Genomic DNA, 18,524 nt, shown 5'->3' on the forward strand with positions numbered 1-18,524 from the left:
TTTAACGCCTAATGGGCATCTGCCGGTTGTTACTGAGGTGTGGAAAAGCGATGGCTACGGAGCCAAACCGCAGGAGACAACCAGATGTGAAGATGACACACAACGCTCAGATCGATGATCCTGAGAGCTCCACGTCCCTGGGATCATTTGTGAGGAAAGTTCATAGTCGCTTCTCGACTTTAGCGTCAGACTGGCACAAGGTGGCCCTGAAATCCCTCTCAAAGAGGCAAAATTGGCCCCTCACACTCCGTTGAGACTTGGATAAGCATACGGGCGAATAGTGATTGGTGCCAGGCACATTGGCGCCATTATTCCTCGAGTCTAGTAGGTGTCAATCCAATTCAGGCAATAAACACAGGATTTTCTCAAATTGTAGGCAGCGGCTGGCCACATGACTTTAGCTGTGCAGGAGACCACGCCCAAACGGTGGACATATAGACTTACTCAATGAAGGAAAATAAAGCTGTGGTTAGAGAAAGAAGGGGGGAAAAAAAAAAAAAAAAAAAAAGACGACAAATGAATACAGAAATACCACGGGCACATACCATTTGTTTCTATCGGGGGACATCTGTTGACGTCCCTCGGGTGTCTTTGAGCGAGGGAGCGCTGACTCAGAACTTTGACCTCAGAGGCTCTTCTATTACCTAATCCAGTTTAGGAGATGAATCCCCGTCCGTAATCTAATATTCTCATAAACGATTCCCGCCACATACACGAATCCCTGACCTTAGCCGTGACGGCAGCCTGCTCGGTCGCAACCACACCTCTGTGCAAACAGGATATCCTGTTTGCCTGAGTGCTCGAGCGAAACCATTTTTTGCCCGCGTCGTGAGATTTGCTCACCGTGTTCGGTGAGCAAATCTCTTCGTCTGGAAAAAGTCATATTTTCCGCCGGAACGGGTTAAGAATAGTGAAGAGTGATCCGGGTCATTGATAACAGGGGACATGAAACTTCATGTCGTCTCATAAAAATCCTGTTTTAGTTACCTTGTCTGAATGTGATTGCTATCTTCCTCATTGAAAATGCCAACATGCCTGTTTTGCCAGTTGGATATCAACTGCCTAAATAAGAAACAAATGGACACACACACACACACACACACACACACACACACTAGAAATATCGATACAAACTTTGAAATTAAGCCTTGTAGATCTAATATGAGTGAGGATTGGAATGCATCATTTGAGTAGTATTTCCAACAAAGAAACTTCCAAAACCGTGTTCGGTGAGCAAATCTCTTCGTCTGGAAAAAGTCATATTTTCCGCCGGAACGGGTTAAGAATAGTGAAGAGTGATCCGGGTCATTGATAACAGGGGACATGAAACTTCATGTCGTCTCATAAAAATCCTGTTTTAGTTACCTTGTCTGAATGTGATTGCTATCTTCCTCATTGAAAATGCCAACATGCCTGTTTTGCCAGTTGGATATCAACTGCCTAAATAAGAAACAAATGGACACACACACACACACACACACACACACTAGAAATATCGATACAAACTTTGAAATTAAGCCTTGTAGATCTAATATGAGTGAGGATTGGAATGCATCATTTGAGTAGTATTTCCAACAAAGAAACTTCCAAAACAAGTTCTGGGGATGCAGCAATTAGCCCTTAACTGTTCCGCTTTTTATTGATCGGCAGCTTCACACGTGTTGGAGACGTATCTTACTCCCAGATCGGATCATTTTATAGAGAGTGCGCACGTACCATCTCCATCTGATCCAGACTGGTTGAGCTGCAAGCGGCGTTTAGAGAACCCACTTAGCTGAGAGCCAGTTGCCGCTTACGTAAGCAACGCCATCGTGGGTTAATGCCGCCTACTCTTAGAGAGCTTTAAGGGAATACACCCCCCGACAGACCCATGTGCGATCTGAGCTCACACACTAGAAAACTATGAGCAGCAAAATCCTCACCAGCACGTGTATGCACAGACAATCGAATAGTCTCCGCGAGTTCCGCTGAGACAACCATTTTCCCCGTTAAACACGCACTGTGTGTGTCAGTACAGTTGCAATACATCATTAATATGTCAACTATTGCAGTTGGCCCTTATACCGTCACAGATATGACTGAATAAACCCGGCACACGGTAGGACCGAATAAACACAGCAGGACCGAGTGAACATAGCACACGGTCGGACGGAGTACACACAGCAGGAACAAAAAAACACAGTACATGGAAGGACTGAACGAACACAGCACAGGGTAGGACCGAATAAACACAGAACACGGTGGGGCCGAATGAACACAGCAGGACAGAATAGACAGCACGCGGTGAGGACTGGATGTGTGGAAGGAAGAAAAAACGCAATACTCATCTTACTGTTAGTAGTAGGCCTGCAGGGCCCTGGGTATGCAGGCCAACAGGGCGGGGCGGCGACCTTTGCCAGGGTCTGTTGGTTGAGTTACACGGTGACCTGCGAGGGAGAGTTCCCGGAAGCATTTCCGTACTCTGGAAATGAACTGAGCAGTGGTTTATGGGAGCCAAGACCTGAGGCTTGTTCTACAGCCAGCTCGGCCCAAACGGACTCTGATTAGAGAATAATGTAGAAGTTCATATGCATTGAAGTCGCAGTCTTTAAATACTGACTTAAGAGCGCAAGAACACGGCATCTGGGCAACGGGACTGGATCTCTAGTGGTGTGGCAGATTTATTGGTTTAGTGAAGTGACTGCAGGGGACTGAAATCTTTAGTTAAATGACACAGATGAGAGGTCATCTTCCTGTGCGAACTTTGTCTCAGTTTAAAAATGAGACCCTGGAACTGACTTTACGGTAGCAAGGAGTTCATGGTAAAGCGTTGAAGTGTGTTCCAAGTGTACACACACATCTGTCAATGGGTGGGAGCCTCACCCAATCATATAATATATGATAAATATAACACTATTCATATATTAGCTTTATTCCTGCCGGCCTGCGGGTCTTATTGGTGGACTGAATGACTGAGTCTACAGAGGGGAGTATTGATGGTTTGTGGCCTTGGGGCTGCTTGGCAACGGCAACATTATCTTCCGTAGCAGTGTGTGTTCGGTCAGTTTGCAAACACAGCCACGTTTAGTAACGTTAATCAAGCTTCTCAAGAACAGACGGACCCATTTCCTACCAACGGAATGAGTCGCGGGATATCTAGGTCAATCCAGTAACAGAGGAGGCACCCTTGACATATTAAGGCAACTGGGCATTACGAGTTGTGCAGAACACAAGCACTGATATTGCTCGATGGCCCTGGTGTCGTTCGCTCCTTCATCCGTTTATTCCCTAATCCTTCCTTCTTGCCTTCACCACCCTCTTCTGTCATTATCACATTTATAGTCTATTTCTCCCTTATTTGTATGTTGTCACCCAACCCCTCTCCACAGACAGGTCACATAATGGAACATTTCTAGTTTATTTATTATTATTAAATACAAAGACGCTCTCTTTGGTTTTAGCCATACGTGACGGACGAATCACAAAAACACAGAGGGAGCGACACACAGGGTCAATTACGCGGGGAAAATAAGACTTAACCTCATCTCTTCCGCACACGTCTCAGTTTATCGCACGGCGTAGGCAGCGACGGCGTCGGCACTGAGGACGAGCGAGAGGGACGGAGGGAGTGAGCGGGAGAGAACATTGAAGCGCTGGAGAAATCCATTGGGTGAGTGCAGCATTAAAGGCACAATGCTTTGCTTTGCATAATAATAATAATAATAACAACATGTGGAAGTTCTCGACCACAAAGAAGCTCGCTGGAAGCCAGAATAAATATAGATCCGGTAATAATGTACTGGATTACAATTTCCCGTTGATAACATCTCGTCTTTGTTCATTGATGGCACATCAGCGTTGGGGGGGGGGGGGGGGGGGATCTAACTTAGAAGTATTTCGGGTAGGGGCCTGGTATCTGGCGTTCAGACCGCTTCCAATCTCTTCGACAGGACCGAGGCAGCCACTTTAATCACAGAACAGCCTCCGTCTCAATCCTCCGGCTGAAGGAGGGTCCTTGAGAAACATCGCTAATCCCCTCCCCACTCGATCAATGGCAGCTGCTCCGGATCACACCGTCAGCTAAATCCCGTGAATGTAAATGTATATAGGGGGCAAGGGCATTTGAAAAACAAAACAAACAAAAGCCAGTATTCACTGGAAAATTATCCCAAAGACAATATTGAAGAGATTAAGGCACAAGATTAGACACGTTGCATAACAAACATGAGAATTGGAAATCTCTCGAAAAATGCAACACAACCGTAATGGCGAGATACACACTGCATTCTCCAAATCATATGGCACAAAGTCCCGATAAAGGAAAAAAGAAAAAAAGAACGAAAACAAACTTTATGTAACACAGTATTCTGGGTCCATTTTCCTATAGATTATTATATTGTTGTTTTTTTATATCTTGGATAAAGAAGCAGAAAACCAAGACTACGTCGACTACCTCACGGCTCTCATGTCAATTTTTTCCCCATGTCAACAAAAAACTGAATTATTTAAACGTGTGTGTACCGAGAAAAAGGGTTTAACTGTAGAAAGAAGAGAAAATCCATGATCAAGCTCAAACCCAACAATCTGCAGTTGGAGATCTTTGGATCGTGTGAGAGGAGCTTCCTTTTTGTGGACGATTCAAATGATTTCGTTACTTCACTTAAACGATCTCAGCTGTGTGTGTGTGTGTGTGTGTGTGTGCGCGCGCGTGTATATACATTTTAATTTGATTTGAAACTCCCACAAACTTTAAAAACTGAAATCTTTTGATAGTCAAAAAGGTGTATGTCTAGGAGTGCACCAGTTTGATGCCCTGCCCGGTGTCCAGCACGGTGGGGGGAAACCAACTGAGCTTGAACCTCCTGAAGCAGAGCAGGCACACGCTGCAGAGCCAGAACAGGTTGAGGCCGCAGCACCAGTTGGACAGGTGCACCATGGGATACGTGGCCCGGGGGAAGTGGGTCTTCCAGTGCTTGGCTACGTCGCTGCCGGTGGGCAGGTGCAGCGTGTAGTCACTCCAGCGCTTGGACACGCCGTAGCTGGCCGCCACCGCTCTGCCCCGCTCCGACCACTGGGTGGTGCTCTCCGGGTCGCAGTTGAACTCCACCCACTCGGCGGTGAAGTCGCCCAGGCGGGGGCCGTCGGGGGCCTCAGCGTCCACCCCGGAGGAGTGCAGCTCGGCCCCCTGCACGGCGACGTAGATCCCCTCCGCCTTCCGCACCTCCTTCACCCACGGCAGCGAGTTCTCCGTGTCCAGGACCAGGATGAGCCGAGAGCTGTGGCCCGCGTTCTTCTCCTTCCACCAATCCAGGACGTGGGCCAGGTGAAGACCCTCGCCCCCTGGAGGCAGGGAGGGGCGGAGAGAAAGAGAGGTTTTAACGTTGTTATCACAGCAAAATGTATCATACACCGACAGTATATTGCTAAGCGCCTCACTCAGACAGAGATGAATGGAAAACTCGAGCCACAGTCCCTAAATGATAGTGCCGCCAAAACTTATGAAGTTAAACGCTTGCGTTGCAGAGTTCTGGCGTAAATAATTCAGGAATAAACAAACAAGGACCACGGTATATTTAAATATATTCTTATATGATTTTGTTTATTATTATTATTATTTATAATGTCATGTAGATCTCAGGAACCATGCTGTACTATGTATGAAATCGGTACGGTATCACTAACTTATTTTTCGATTTTAAATGAGAAGGAAGAAATCCCAAGAAAAATACTAATCAGAATTTGTAAAACATTCCATCCATACAAATTGTGTTTCATGTTCGGAGGTTAAAACGAACAAATGTCTTTACACAACAAAATAATTTGTTCATCTGTTACCATAAAAACAAAATGACAACTGCAAAGGCGTAGATGGTGATTTGTTACAGTAACAGATGGCTGCATTTGCTTGATTGCAAATAAAATAAAATAAGAACAAAAAGTGGCGTCGCAAATTATTTGTGTCACAATTTACTTTGACTGTTTTATAATTGATGCACTTTCCAACAGTAACAACAACAAACTCATTCTAAGAAACATTAAAGGTCTTTTGTCTGACTGTCACAAAGAGGGCTCCACTCTCTTCAAAGAATTATTTTCCAGGGTTCGCAGAGGAGCAAATCTATAAAATGTTAATAAAAAATTATATAAATATTAATTCTGAAATAATATATACTCATATTTATAATATTGACATTAATATTATTAATAAATAAATAGATAGACAAACAAACAAACAAACAAACAAAGAAACAAACAAACAAATAAATACATAGATAAATAGATAAATAAATAATAATATTGTTTTCACAAAAATATTTCCTGCACATTGAATAAAACTTAACTTTCCAGGATATTTTTTCCATATTCCATGATTTTTCCATGGCTGGAAAACTGCATTGCAAAGTTCCTAGTTTTCCAAGGTGCGTGGGAACACTGAATGAGTGCACATGCCAGAGAGATGGTACATCCCTGAAATCATTGCAACGTGCCAATCCGTCCAAACTGAACCTCCACAACACCAACAACAAATGAGTCATTCATTGACCTACTGGGTCATTTAACACTTTTTAAAACCTTGTAAGAATTCGAGGGAGTATGACTTGAAAGCAGCGCTGACTATCCCAGTTTAGGCGTTTTTTAGGAGAGACACCTGAAACGTGGAAGCTTCTCCTGAGCGCTGTCAGAAAAGTTACAATTACCCTCTAAAATGTGGGTACGCTGGGAAGTGATTATCTGTTCAATGGGTCCCCCCCCGTCGTTCACGGCACCACGCGGGGATAATGTGTCAGGGAATGTCTAAAGAGAAGAGTTGGAGCTGGCGCCGTTTGAGCCCGCGGTGCCTCTCATTTCCCCCCCGTGTCGGAGCGGAGCGTCTGGAGGAGTCGCCGAGCAGCTTGTGCTTTTTCTGTCCGGTTGCCTCAGCTGCCCCATTTTTATATGTAAAAAAAATAAATACTTTTTTTTTTTGACGAGAATATTATGAAGGAATACGGGGAGAATAAGAGAACGCCAAAGAGGGGAAAAAGGGATTGGCCTGCGACTAGTGGACTGTAGCTCTCCCAAAATGTCAATACTTCTAGTAAAGTATAGTAATAGTGGTGATCGAATTGTGTTCCCGTAGCACAACAATTAGAAAGCGCACCTTCTACTATTCATGATTACCTGGCTCCCTGTTGCCAATACTTAAAATGAAAGTGGAAAATGATGGATGTGCAACATAAGTTAGTTTACAGCTAAATTGTGTCGTGTTGTAACGCATTGACAAGTGTAAGTGTAAGACTTTTAGGTGAGTCTTAGATAGGGATCTCTTATTTTTTTGTTTCGTTTTAACGTGTGGGTTTTTGATATTTTTTTTTTTTATACTTTTTTTGTGCATTGCATTCTTACGTATAAAATCTAAGAACAAAATTTACTATATAAATAATATAAATAAATTAAGTTTGTTTGATTGATTTACCGTTGCATAGAACTTGTGTTTCAACAGAATAACCTGCCCTGAGGGTTTATCATTTCAACAATGAAATGTGACATATGATTGGAATGTCATCCAGGAGAGCTGCAGAGTGTTTACATTTCCAGGTGTTTGGCGACCGTGTAGTCTATGTATGACAATAAAAGGCCTCACCGGCTAGAGCCCAGGCCCCGGTGCCCGGATACGTGTGGCCACTGTAGAACACCAGGTAGGTGTCATGGCGCGGCCCGTCGGCCGTCCGCAGGTCCAGGAAGCTCCGCAGCTTGGTCTGGACGGCTTCCAGCGACACGCCACTGGTGGAGTAGTCGCAGCCGAACGTCTGGATCATGTGGTGAGAGAAGAGCCGCTGGACGCAGTTGAGCATACCGGTGGAGCGAAGGTTTAACTCCTGAACCTGATCTGGGGGCATCAGGCTCGGCTGGCCGTCGGCGCTGGGGAGCCAAGGTGGAAAGTGGCCGTTATAAAGGGGAGACGGACGAGGGGAAAAACGCCTCATTTTCCAGAAGGGTGAGACTTTGGAACAGACGAGGTATAAAAAGAGAGGGGGAGGGAGCGAGGGAGGGAGAAAGACACAGAGCAAAGGAAGAGGACAGGCCTATGCAATCTCACTCAGGGGTTGGTGAGAATGACGGACCTGCGGTAGAAAAAGGGAGGTTGAAAAAGACGGTGCTTCATCCTCCTCAACAAATGCCTCACACAACGGCATTTGTTGAGGAGGATTTTTGGGGGAGAGAAATCCATGAAGTGGTTGAAGGACATCATTTAATACACTACGCGTCCAGGACTAAATAATAAGTCTCACGGGCACGTCATTACAAACACAAACCCAGAAAACCCCTTGCAGTTGCTGAATGCTGCCAATATTTCCTGTTAATTCATCTATCCCTGGACAAAGTTTTACTCATCCTTGAGATTGTTGGAAAAAAAATCCCATATTTAATTAACTTCCACTTGAACATAAACAGCTATTCCCTGTAATAATCGTCAACCGATCCTCAAGAACATGAAGGTGAACGACTGTGAGCCATAGATGAGCCATTTTTCTAATGTTCCCAGCCAAAGGCCAGGGATCATTATTTGTGAATGTTCCTTGTGTGTGTGCAGTCACAGGGGTCTCAACATTCAAATGGAGTAAATGTTAAGACATGACTTACCAAAATTAAAAAAAATATAAAATTACGGAGGCAGCAGCTCCTACTTATCATAGAAAAAGGGAAATTGGAAGCAAATCTTTTTGGTTTATGTGACATGAACATGTCAAATTGTTTAACACATTAAAAGCACTGTATGGTCACATGTTTTGTGTTGTCACTGGATTACAATGAAATGTATTTCCTGTGGCCTTTCTGACGTCAAATTCAGCCTACCATCTTTTATTTGATCACATTGGGATAGGTTCAGGTTGGTTTTTGGTTTAAAATACTGGTTTTAATAAGTAACAGTATTTATATGCCTTAGCGGGGAAAAGAAATTATATTGTACCCTGTGCATTTCATCAGGTTTTTCTTCTGCCAATCATCCCCTTTGGCTACATCTGTGGCTTTTGGTTACTAAAATAAAAGACTAGAAAAAAAAGTAGTTCTAAATAAAATGAGATATTACTGTTACTGTTTTTTTTTTTACCTGTGCTGTCAGCAGCCTTTGCATACAACACTGGGTATTTTTATGCCATTGCATCCAAGACAGATATAATCTGCAAGTAGAGTTCAAATTAAAAACCTGCAATGCCACTCTTTATTAATCATCAACAACTGCTGCACTAACTGTGTCCTGTGGACAACCTGTGGGATGACAAGAGCGCAGCTTTTGTTATACATGGGTTATGGGTTACCAATCCCCTTCTTTGGAGAACGATCTCACCTATCTGATCTGTAAACAACTAATCATCATTACTTCTCCAAGAGGGGGGGAAATCACCAAGGGTGAGACGGATAAAGAGAGACAAACAACAACATGTATCTGTCAAAACATGAGTAATTAAGTCGACGGAAATTGGAACAGCAATTACGGCGCGTGGCCTCTTCCTGTGATAGCTATGGCAGTAAAGGAGAGAAAAGGAGAGGGATGTAATCAGGAGTGTGTTAGGGGGCGTGTTCGAGGCAAATGCTCGTAGTGTGTGTGAGTGCATGTGATGAGTGCACCCGTGTGTGTGCGTGTGTGTGTGTGTGTGTGTGTGTGTCCACTGGTGAATGCACGTAACTTGTCCCAATGAGTCCTGATTTATTAGGTCAGAACTGTATTCTAGCGCCTGCAAGCAGCAGAAAAGGTCTTGCAGCCACCCAAGAATCCTGCAGTCGTAGAGACACATGACCTCAGAGTGCAGTGCACCGCAGACACAGAGGACCCCCAAACCCACAGAGAAGCCGGGGGCCCGTGGGGCAACACCTATGCATGACCCTGAGGTGCACAAACAAGTCCCAGAGCACACAAAGTGACCCTGCACCCCTGAAACTCACCCCCATGCGCAAGCATAAGACGCACCAGCAAGCGCGGAACCCGGGCCGCGGGCATCAGCAGCACGAAGATCTGCACAAAGGTAAATAGCTGGCGCATGATAGATGTCATCAACATGTGACATGCCCGCTCGCTTGCAGTGAATGATCTGGACAATTACCTGCTCTTTTCACACATACTGCTCAATCGGACTGTGGTGTGCGGATGGTGTGGTTTTTAGCAGCCACACCTGTCCGGGGTCTAGGTAATTGTGGGCCCAGGATCAAAGTGGCTGCATACCTGTTGCTCGTTGGTTGGTCTTACAAGCAACAGGTAAAACCCCCATCCCCACACACACTCAGGAGAGGAGCCCCTGTCATGACACGTGTCCACCTGCTTCTGGGCTTATTCCACCTCGCCCACTCTCTACAATAAACTGTGTCTAAAACCCCGTCGTCTGTGTCTCTGTGCCGGAGGTCCCTGAAAACGCCACTTGGGTGGCGTGTGGAAGGCGAAACTGCCACACAGACATTACCCTGACTTTGTACAAGGGTGCTGGCTGGGTAAAGTCCGGGTCAAATGATTCAGACATTTTCGTTCACACATACAGCTCCTCCGGGTAATGTCCGGATAATTTGAGGTTAACAGCTAATTGTGTGAAAGCAGCTTAAGACAGATGTGACTATAATGCCTGTTTTCAAAATGGAGATTTTTAAGTTTCTTTGCCCCATTGGACTGCATTTAATCACAGAGAGAAGCTGCAACAAAGTGGTAAGTTTCTCAATAGTAAAAACTTTCAGTGAGCTTGTGCTATGAACAGAAAGAAATTACAGAAAACAACACTTTGAAAGGGCCTGGGTTGAAAAATAGCAAACCTATCCTTTAAGAAACAGAAATGCAACAGACATACAATGTCTCGTATTTCGAGTTGAAAGCTACACTGAGAATTTGGGAGAAAAGAAAAGAAGCTTCAGTCTAATTTCAAATTGCATCACTCAGTATTTAGAATATAAGAAAAACAAAAGTTAATGTTTGAATTCCCTTGGTGAGGCTGTCTAGACCTCTCCATTACCCTCTTCCACATGTTGCTTCACCGTATATTAGGGATGCAAATTTTTTATGTTTTTCCTGAGCGATAGCCGACCCTCGTTAACTGATCATTAAAACTGTTTTCAGACAAGATTAAAATATTAGGGCACTGTCCCCCAAAAAAAAAAATTAATAACAGTCTTTTTTTATTGGAATTTACAAATTAAAATTATAAAAAAGGGGAATCATCAATATATTTCTTTATGCAAATACACGGAGCCGCTCCGTATTTAGAGCCGTTCCTCCCAATAAAACAACTAAAAGCGGTGTTTTTAGTTGTTTAATTTGGAGGAACCGGGTCGTTCCTCCGTGCGCGCTGGATCATCGAATATTCGCATTGAACAGCTGAATCCGGCTGACAAAAGTCCGAGTTGGGTACAGCCATAAAAATAATTCATAATAATCGGACGCACACAGAAGAAGTCCCTCATATGTTTAATGGACTGTCACTCCCCCTCGCTCGCGGTGCGCAAAGCTGAGGTGACAAGCGGTGCAACTGAAAGGTTTTGTTTCTCTAGAAGCCCTTGAACAGAGGATGGAAGACAGGCAATGATGATAACCAAACAATGATTGTCTTTATGTTTCACATCACTCGTGTAACTTTCACCGTGCAAAAAATGTTTCATTATTTGCGTCCATGACGGTAATGAGCTCCACCCCACTGTGACGTTACGTGACCATGGTAATTGTCACAGCCCTAGTTTCACGTGCCCTCATGAGTTGTATTTAAGAAGTACATTGTATAGCTTATTTCTCTTTTACCATGCAACAAACTTTTTATTTTTTTTATTTTGTTTACTTAAAAAAATATTTTTTTATGAATATTTTCTAACTGTTTAACTGACAGTATTAAATCAGTCAAAAGTCTAATCGTCGGTTAATGGTTATAAACGGTTACTTGTTAAAATCCCTACCTTATATAATTGTATGGTCCGCTTCTCTATGAACATGTCAAACTATAACAAGCTCACCTGGCCTGTCTGTCATTTGCACAGCCCTATCTAATCTCCTCTAATCTCACTGTGCTCCTGGAGGGGGAGAGGACTTGTAGTTTGGGATTCAGAGCGCATCTCCTTCCATTACCCTCCCTCTTTCATCCTTAAAAAAATCCTGTCCCTCTTGTCCCATCTCTCTCTGTGCTCCACCCCTCTCTCTTTCACAGTCCCTCCCCATTCTTCATTCCGTCTGTCCATTTTTCTTTTTTTGGTTTTACCGCCCATCCCCCCACCCTCGCTGTTTACAACTTCTTCTCTCTCCCTCTAGCCTGTCTCGCTCCACTTCTCCGCTTATCTCTCCCTCTCTCTCTCTCTCTCTCTCTCACTCCCTCCCTCTCTTTCTCTCTTGCTCCTGCCCCCGTGGGACTCTTGTCATTGTGAAAACATGATCTGCAGCCATCAAACAGCCGAATATATACTGGTGCATTCTCATCATGCTCTCAGTGCGCCCTATTTGCTCTGCACGCACGGCCTTGGCATACAGAGCATCCAGGGCTCAAACAGGACATGGCCTGCATCCAAAATCACCTGGAGAGCTGAGCAGCCCACTGGCATGCCATCTGAATAATTAGATCAAGTCTAAATTAAATAATTTCATCAGGTTTAAAAAAAAAAAAAGAAAAGAAAAACACATGTTAATCAGCCTGACACATCTTGCGTCCAAGATAACCCAGGAAAGCCCTCAAAGATGGAGATGATGACATCCGACGACTATCAAGCTTCCCAAGTGGCTCTGGAATACAGGCTGCAGATAGGAAAATAAATAGGCACTTTCTAAAATATGCCATCAACAGAATTCCAAACTGCTGTCGCTGAGTAGGCCTGTAAAAAGGGCAGTGGAACGGTCCCTCAAGGGTCCAAACATTAGCAGTATGTTAATGCCTCGTTACTTATTAACATATTTATCGGCTTGCTTTTCTGTTAACTCGAGACCTAGAATGAGTCATAGGACATTGCAATTCAATCAATAAATAAATGGATAAACAAACTCAACCTGAGTGTATGTGTGTGTATGTGTGTGTCTGTCTGTCACACTGTATCTAGGCTGCCTATGTGCATTGTTATTATTTAACTATATGGGTTATTTAACAAGCTTGTGTGCGACTGTCAAGCTTCTTGAAATCGGCATCCTGGGAGTGTCCATGTCCCTATGATAAGTGTATCTCATGTATACATAAATAATTCAAAAGTGTGTTGTGCAGGCAACTTGGTATGTTTTCAATAAAGTGAAAAATAAATGAATGAAAATAAATAAATACTATTCCAATTTGCAATTCATCATATGCATAAGTGGGATCTGTTTGGGCTTAAAACACAATGGAGGCACAGCGCCTCATCTGCCGTTGCTTCACAAAAGAAGAGCCTTATGAAATTCAACATAAAACTATAAAATAATATGGGCTTTTGGTTTTTATTGTAAGGCAGGAGTTACGGTCTGTGTGAAATGGGCTTCCAGAACAGGGCAAATTTTTCCAACAATGGTGCTCTCCACTACAGAGTAGTCTCATATCCACGGCGGTGGGCGTGCACTGGGGTGATGTTGGCATAAATTGTGGTTTCTTTGGATGGGAGCAGGGCTTCACATGTACCTTAGTTAAAGCAGTCATGATCTTTATATTTTAGTTTGACGATTGTCATACAAATAATTGCTTAACATTTCATTTTACACTGTGGTACTAGTGGGATGAAATAAAACTTCTAATTGGGTAATAATACAAGACTACCTACCATTGAATCTTGGAACATAAATTAATCTGCTTAAATAAGTGCGATCAGGTACCTGCTGAAAGCCGTCGGTATGACCAGGGCGTAGCCGACGCAGGTTCCTCCGAGGCAGCTTCCCAGGTCGTGGAATAGGCTGTGTGAGAGCGACTCCAGGGGAAGCACCACCAGCAAAGCGCTCAGGAAGAGGCCGTTGTCAGGCTGCAAAAAAAACAGCACAGCACGGCCAACAAGTCTATCAGGAGTACAGGAGGCATTTCCTCGGTGGGAGGAACGAGAAATTGGTCTCCCTCATCCAGACGACCTTTCTGATCCCTTTGAGGAGAACGAGACCTGCTGCATGATGCTGCAGCCACTATATCTATTATTTTCAAATCCCTCTCAAAGAAAGAGCTCATAATTGTTTTCCAGACTCAGCAGTACGGAAAATGGCACAGAAATAAAAAATATTATTTTTTGACCTAGAATATTTCAGTGAATTACATAATATCACCTTAAATCAATTTCACTTACAAGTACAGCTAGATTAGTTCAATATTAGAAGTTACAGTGGTGTTCTGAAACAAATACAAAGGGATTTATAGTTTGCATGTCAACAATTTTTCTCATATATACAAGTTTGTTTTTTTATTTTGTTTTATTACGGTATGCTTTAAAAAAGTAAAACAAAAAAAAGGTTTGATGTATTTTGATTTAGGGCCAATTCAAATATGTCATAAATCTGTTGTTGTTCAGGGAGCCAAAGCTATTTAAAATTTGGAATGTGGAAGTGTTGTAATTAATTAACATGGGAGAATACACACTAGTAAAGCCTTAATATCCGAACAAGCGCTGAATACTAAACTTTGATATGTGACTGCTGACAACTCCCAAGCAAATTTGACACTGACTATATCTGAAATTAGGAGTCAGACCCCTGAGACACTTACAAGGTAAATGTCTAATAAGGCTAAATAAGTTATTGCTGCACTTTGTGCGAGTAGATAAGGATATTAAAGTGCTAATTAAACTTGTTGGGCTTGACAGAGACGTGTCTGAGCATTGCGAGTGATGAATAAATAGCCCACACTTAGTCCACAGCGTCTTTCTTTAAGGTAGTTCAAGTACGCAATAGAGCCTTTATCTGTGTTGCATAAAATTCATTTTGATCATTTAAAATAATTAAATTTAATGACATTAGTTATTGCCTACCTGCCATGAGACAGCCCCCAGGATGACTGTGGACAGCAGACTGAAGAAAGCCAGGCGTTCTGAGATCAGGCAGAAGTGTCGGATCCCTCTGGAGGCCATGACCCGTTCCAGGCTCCTGCTGCTGGAGCGCTGGGCCTGCCAGGCCTTCTGGCACTCAGTCAGCTTAGTGTGGAAGCCCCACAGCGTGATCAGCAGCACCACGTGGCAGATGAACCAGAAGAGGCCGAACACGCAGAAGCCCGGAACCACTAGGTACCACAGCTCTAGGTGGCCAAGCTGAGTGTGGGAAAAAAACAAAAAAAAAACCAATCAATTAACACTGTCATTAAAAACACACAAAAAAAACAACACTACAATACAAATATTTTGTGGATACCCCTTTTTTGGTCTAAAATCTAACATAGGCCAGTATCGGGCCATGATCCCTACTCCATATCATTATCCAAGAAAAAGAAAGCTTGAGTTTGAACAGCTGCTCACTAATGATAATCACACAGAAATGGAAATGTCAATTTTTCCCAAAAATGCTGAGTGTACCTTTAAGGCGGCCAGGACGAAGAAGGCAAGCTCACTGAGGCTCAAAGGCAGCAGGGACAGCCTCCTCCACAGCCTCCCCGGGGAGAGCAACGGCAGCCAGCGCTCACTTGGCCCGATCCCACTGAAGTACATGTCCAGCAGCGGCTCGCACAGGAGCCTGCCCAGGTAGCAGCCTAGGGCGAAGGGGTTGACTGCAATGTCCAGGGCTTTGAAAAAAACTAAAGGGGTTACCAGGGCAAAACACACCAGGTTGGGCAAGGCCAAGAGAGATTTCACCCTCAAATCCACAATTAGCATCCCCAGAGCCACCACCAGGCCAACGATGGCAGCAGATTTGTGGAGGAGCATGGTGGTGCTGGCGATGGCGAATCCGAGGAGCTCCAGAAGCTCGACCGATGTCAGCAACCTCGGCTTGTAGCACATAGAACTGCATAAGCGCTCGGTAAGAGCCCATACAGCGGTGATAGCTACACTAGCCAGCAGGAGATAGTTGGTGACCTGTTCTTTGACATTCTGATCCAGTACGGGGCTGTTGAGGAAGCACAGCAGGCCCAGAAGAAAGCCAAACCACAGGTGGAACAAGCTGAGGCTGGCCTTTTCCATGGCAAAGTAGTAGTGGAGAATGCTCGCTATTCCGAGGACGAAGAGTCCCAGGATGAAAATGACCAGAATCATAGGTTCGTCTGTCACTTCCCAGCGCACGTACATGCCCACGCACACCGCCACCATCAGGTTGATGCTGGACAGGTAACCGAGGCAACGCACCGATGTAAACAAGTCCACCTCCTTGGCTCCCAGGGCCGTCAACTCCTCCTCTTCCTCCTCTCGAGCCATGGCGAAACCTTACAAATAAGTGTCCCAACAGCCTCAACGTGAACGAGGGAGTCCCCACATCGAGAAGAGAAGGAAGTGGGTGCTTTGGGAGTCGGTGGACGAGGACAGTAAGTGAGGGAACAGAGGAGCATTCCTCCGGAGTTCGGCTCAGTCAACCCCTGAGGGAGAGAATTTGGGAAGAAAATCCATGATTAGGGCAGTTTTCAAAGTTACACAGGTTTAACATTAGCTGCTGCTGTCTGTCTGTCTGTGTGCATGTGTGTGTGTGTGTGTGTGTGTGTGTGTATATATATATATATATATATATAGTAGTTTATAATTAGAATTGTTTCGTAGTTGTTGTTTTATTGCTAACAGTTGAATGAGTTAATCTATGTTGTCATGAGTGGGATTGATATTTGTATTTATCGATATTTATCTATTAATCACAGTTGTTGTTTTCAGTTTAGATGAAGGTCAATTCAGTTAACCCATGTTGTCCCAAGTGGCGATGTGGCGCTGCACTCAGACCTAGTTGACGCCGCCTTGCTAAAGCTAACAAACACTGTTTTAACTGACACACAGACGCAAAGCAGCGGTTGGAAACACGCTATTATTCGTGAAGTCGACTCTTTGGTTTGAACACGGGCAAAGCGAAACACGACATTTAAAAGTAATTCCGTTAGGGCAGAGCGGTACTTACATTTTGATTAGTCTACAACTACCCGCTAGTCTAGTTCAGCCCAACTCATCATACTTCCGTACTCCAAACTACGGCAGCTCAATAGGGTCAAAAAGTACATTTTGGAAGGAATATTCTTTCAGTCATATAAATAAATAAATAAATAAATATATATATATATATATATATATATATATATATATATATATATATATTATTACATTTATATTTATATTAAAACAATTGTATATATATACATATTATTGTCTATAATCATTATTATATATTATTATCATTATAATATTTATATTTATATTAAAACAATTGTATATATATATATATATATATATATATATATATATATATATATATATATATATATATATTCTCATTTATACAATGCATCCTCCTGAACACTTGGATCAAAATTGGAACCTCTGAGCATTGCATTCGAACACTGCAGGCATCTTATCCTACAAATACATCTCCTCTGCATGGGAGGGCGGATGCGGTGGTCAACATGTCCACTTTGTAGTATGCACTTCAAATATTACACGCGAGACAAAGCGGCTCATTCGTTAGAGCATCCGTTTAAAATGGTGGGATCTGCGATGCAGCTGCAGTTTTGTGGAATTGGGTCCTGCCGATCAGATGAATTAACAAGACAGAAAGCATATAAAACCTCTTGTGCAGATGTGGTTGAGTGAGTTGTGCAGATAATCATGCAAATTAGATAACAGCACAACGTGTGTGTGACCATAATGTCTGATAAAGTAGAAGTTCCGTTATCCCCGAGGTTAACACAGTTGTGTATTGTAAAATTCCATTTTCACGGTATCTATAGTCAAATATCTGAACAGCCACGCCAAAGAAAATACTTTTTTTGATTTTTTTTTAACTTTGATTCTACCTCACGCCACAAAAGTCCCGGACCAAGACAAACCCAGTGGCCTCTTCGATTGGAAGCCGAGTTACTGCCTCACTCTCTTTAAAAGGTTTAGACGGATTTCCTCCCGATACAGCGTGATAAGGGCGGCTCCCGGACGCAGGCTAAGTGAACACTATACACGGCCGGAAATGTGCATGTGTTTGCCTTTCTGTGCATGTGTATTCAGAGTGTGCGAGAGTGTGCGTCGGGACCAGGTGTCGGCGTTAAGCATCAACTGGTAACGTATAGAAGATTATCTGATAGGAATTACTGCTGCAAATGGGCTTTTTTTTTTTTTTTCAATGAAATGGTCGTGGGCAAATAGCCAATCAACCGATTTTCCTCCTGAAAAGTTTCCTCGAGTTTCACAGAATGCGGGGTTCAAAGTTACAGTTACAGTATACACGACAGGGGAGACCGTGCCGTCACAACTCATGTTGAAAAGTTCGGCTCTTTTCTCGAGTGACGATCGGCGAAAAGATGCGTCCAATTTTCTACCCGTTCGTTTGATTGGGGCGGTGTGACAAGAGTCGTGAATGGAGTTCCCACAGGAATCATTCAATTCTGTCAAAATGATTTTTTTTGGCGTGATCCAAAGTGCAAATCAGCCACATTCAATGTGAACTATGCCAAATGCCCTCACCATTATTTTTTTTTCACATCAATTTAATCCTCAATAATTAT

At 43.4% G+C, this 18,524-nt stretch overlaps 1 protein-coding gene across 1 annotated transcript; it reads right to left on the minus strand.

Annotated features, from left to right (window-relative positions):
* Positions 1-4,130: 4,130 nt before the first annotated feature.
* tmem168a (transmembrane protein 168a) lies at positions 4,131-16,981 on the minus strand. Its single transcript, XM_080022103.1, has 6 exons — positions 16,934-16,981; positions 15,418-16,409; positions 14,881-15,156; positions 13,748-13,890; positions 7,604-7,881; positions 4,131-5,319 (listed from the first exon to the last, which is right to left on the minus strand). Exons 2-6 carry the CDS (start codon positions 16,249-16,251, stop codon positions 4,769-4,771), a joined length of 2,082 nt encoding a protein of 693 aa, XP_079878229.1. The 5' UTR covers positions 16,252-16,409; positions 16,934-16,981; the 3' UTR covers positions 4,131-4,768.
* Positions 16,982-18,524: the final 1,543 nt, after the last annotated feature.

Source organism: Zeus faber, assembly GCF_960531495.2.
Source record: "Zeus faber genome assembly, chromosome: 21".
Lineage (NCBI taxonomy): Eukaryota > Metazoa > Chordata > Actinopteri > Zeiformes > Zeidae > Zeus > Zeus faber.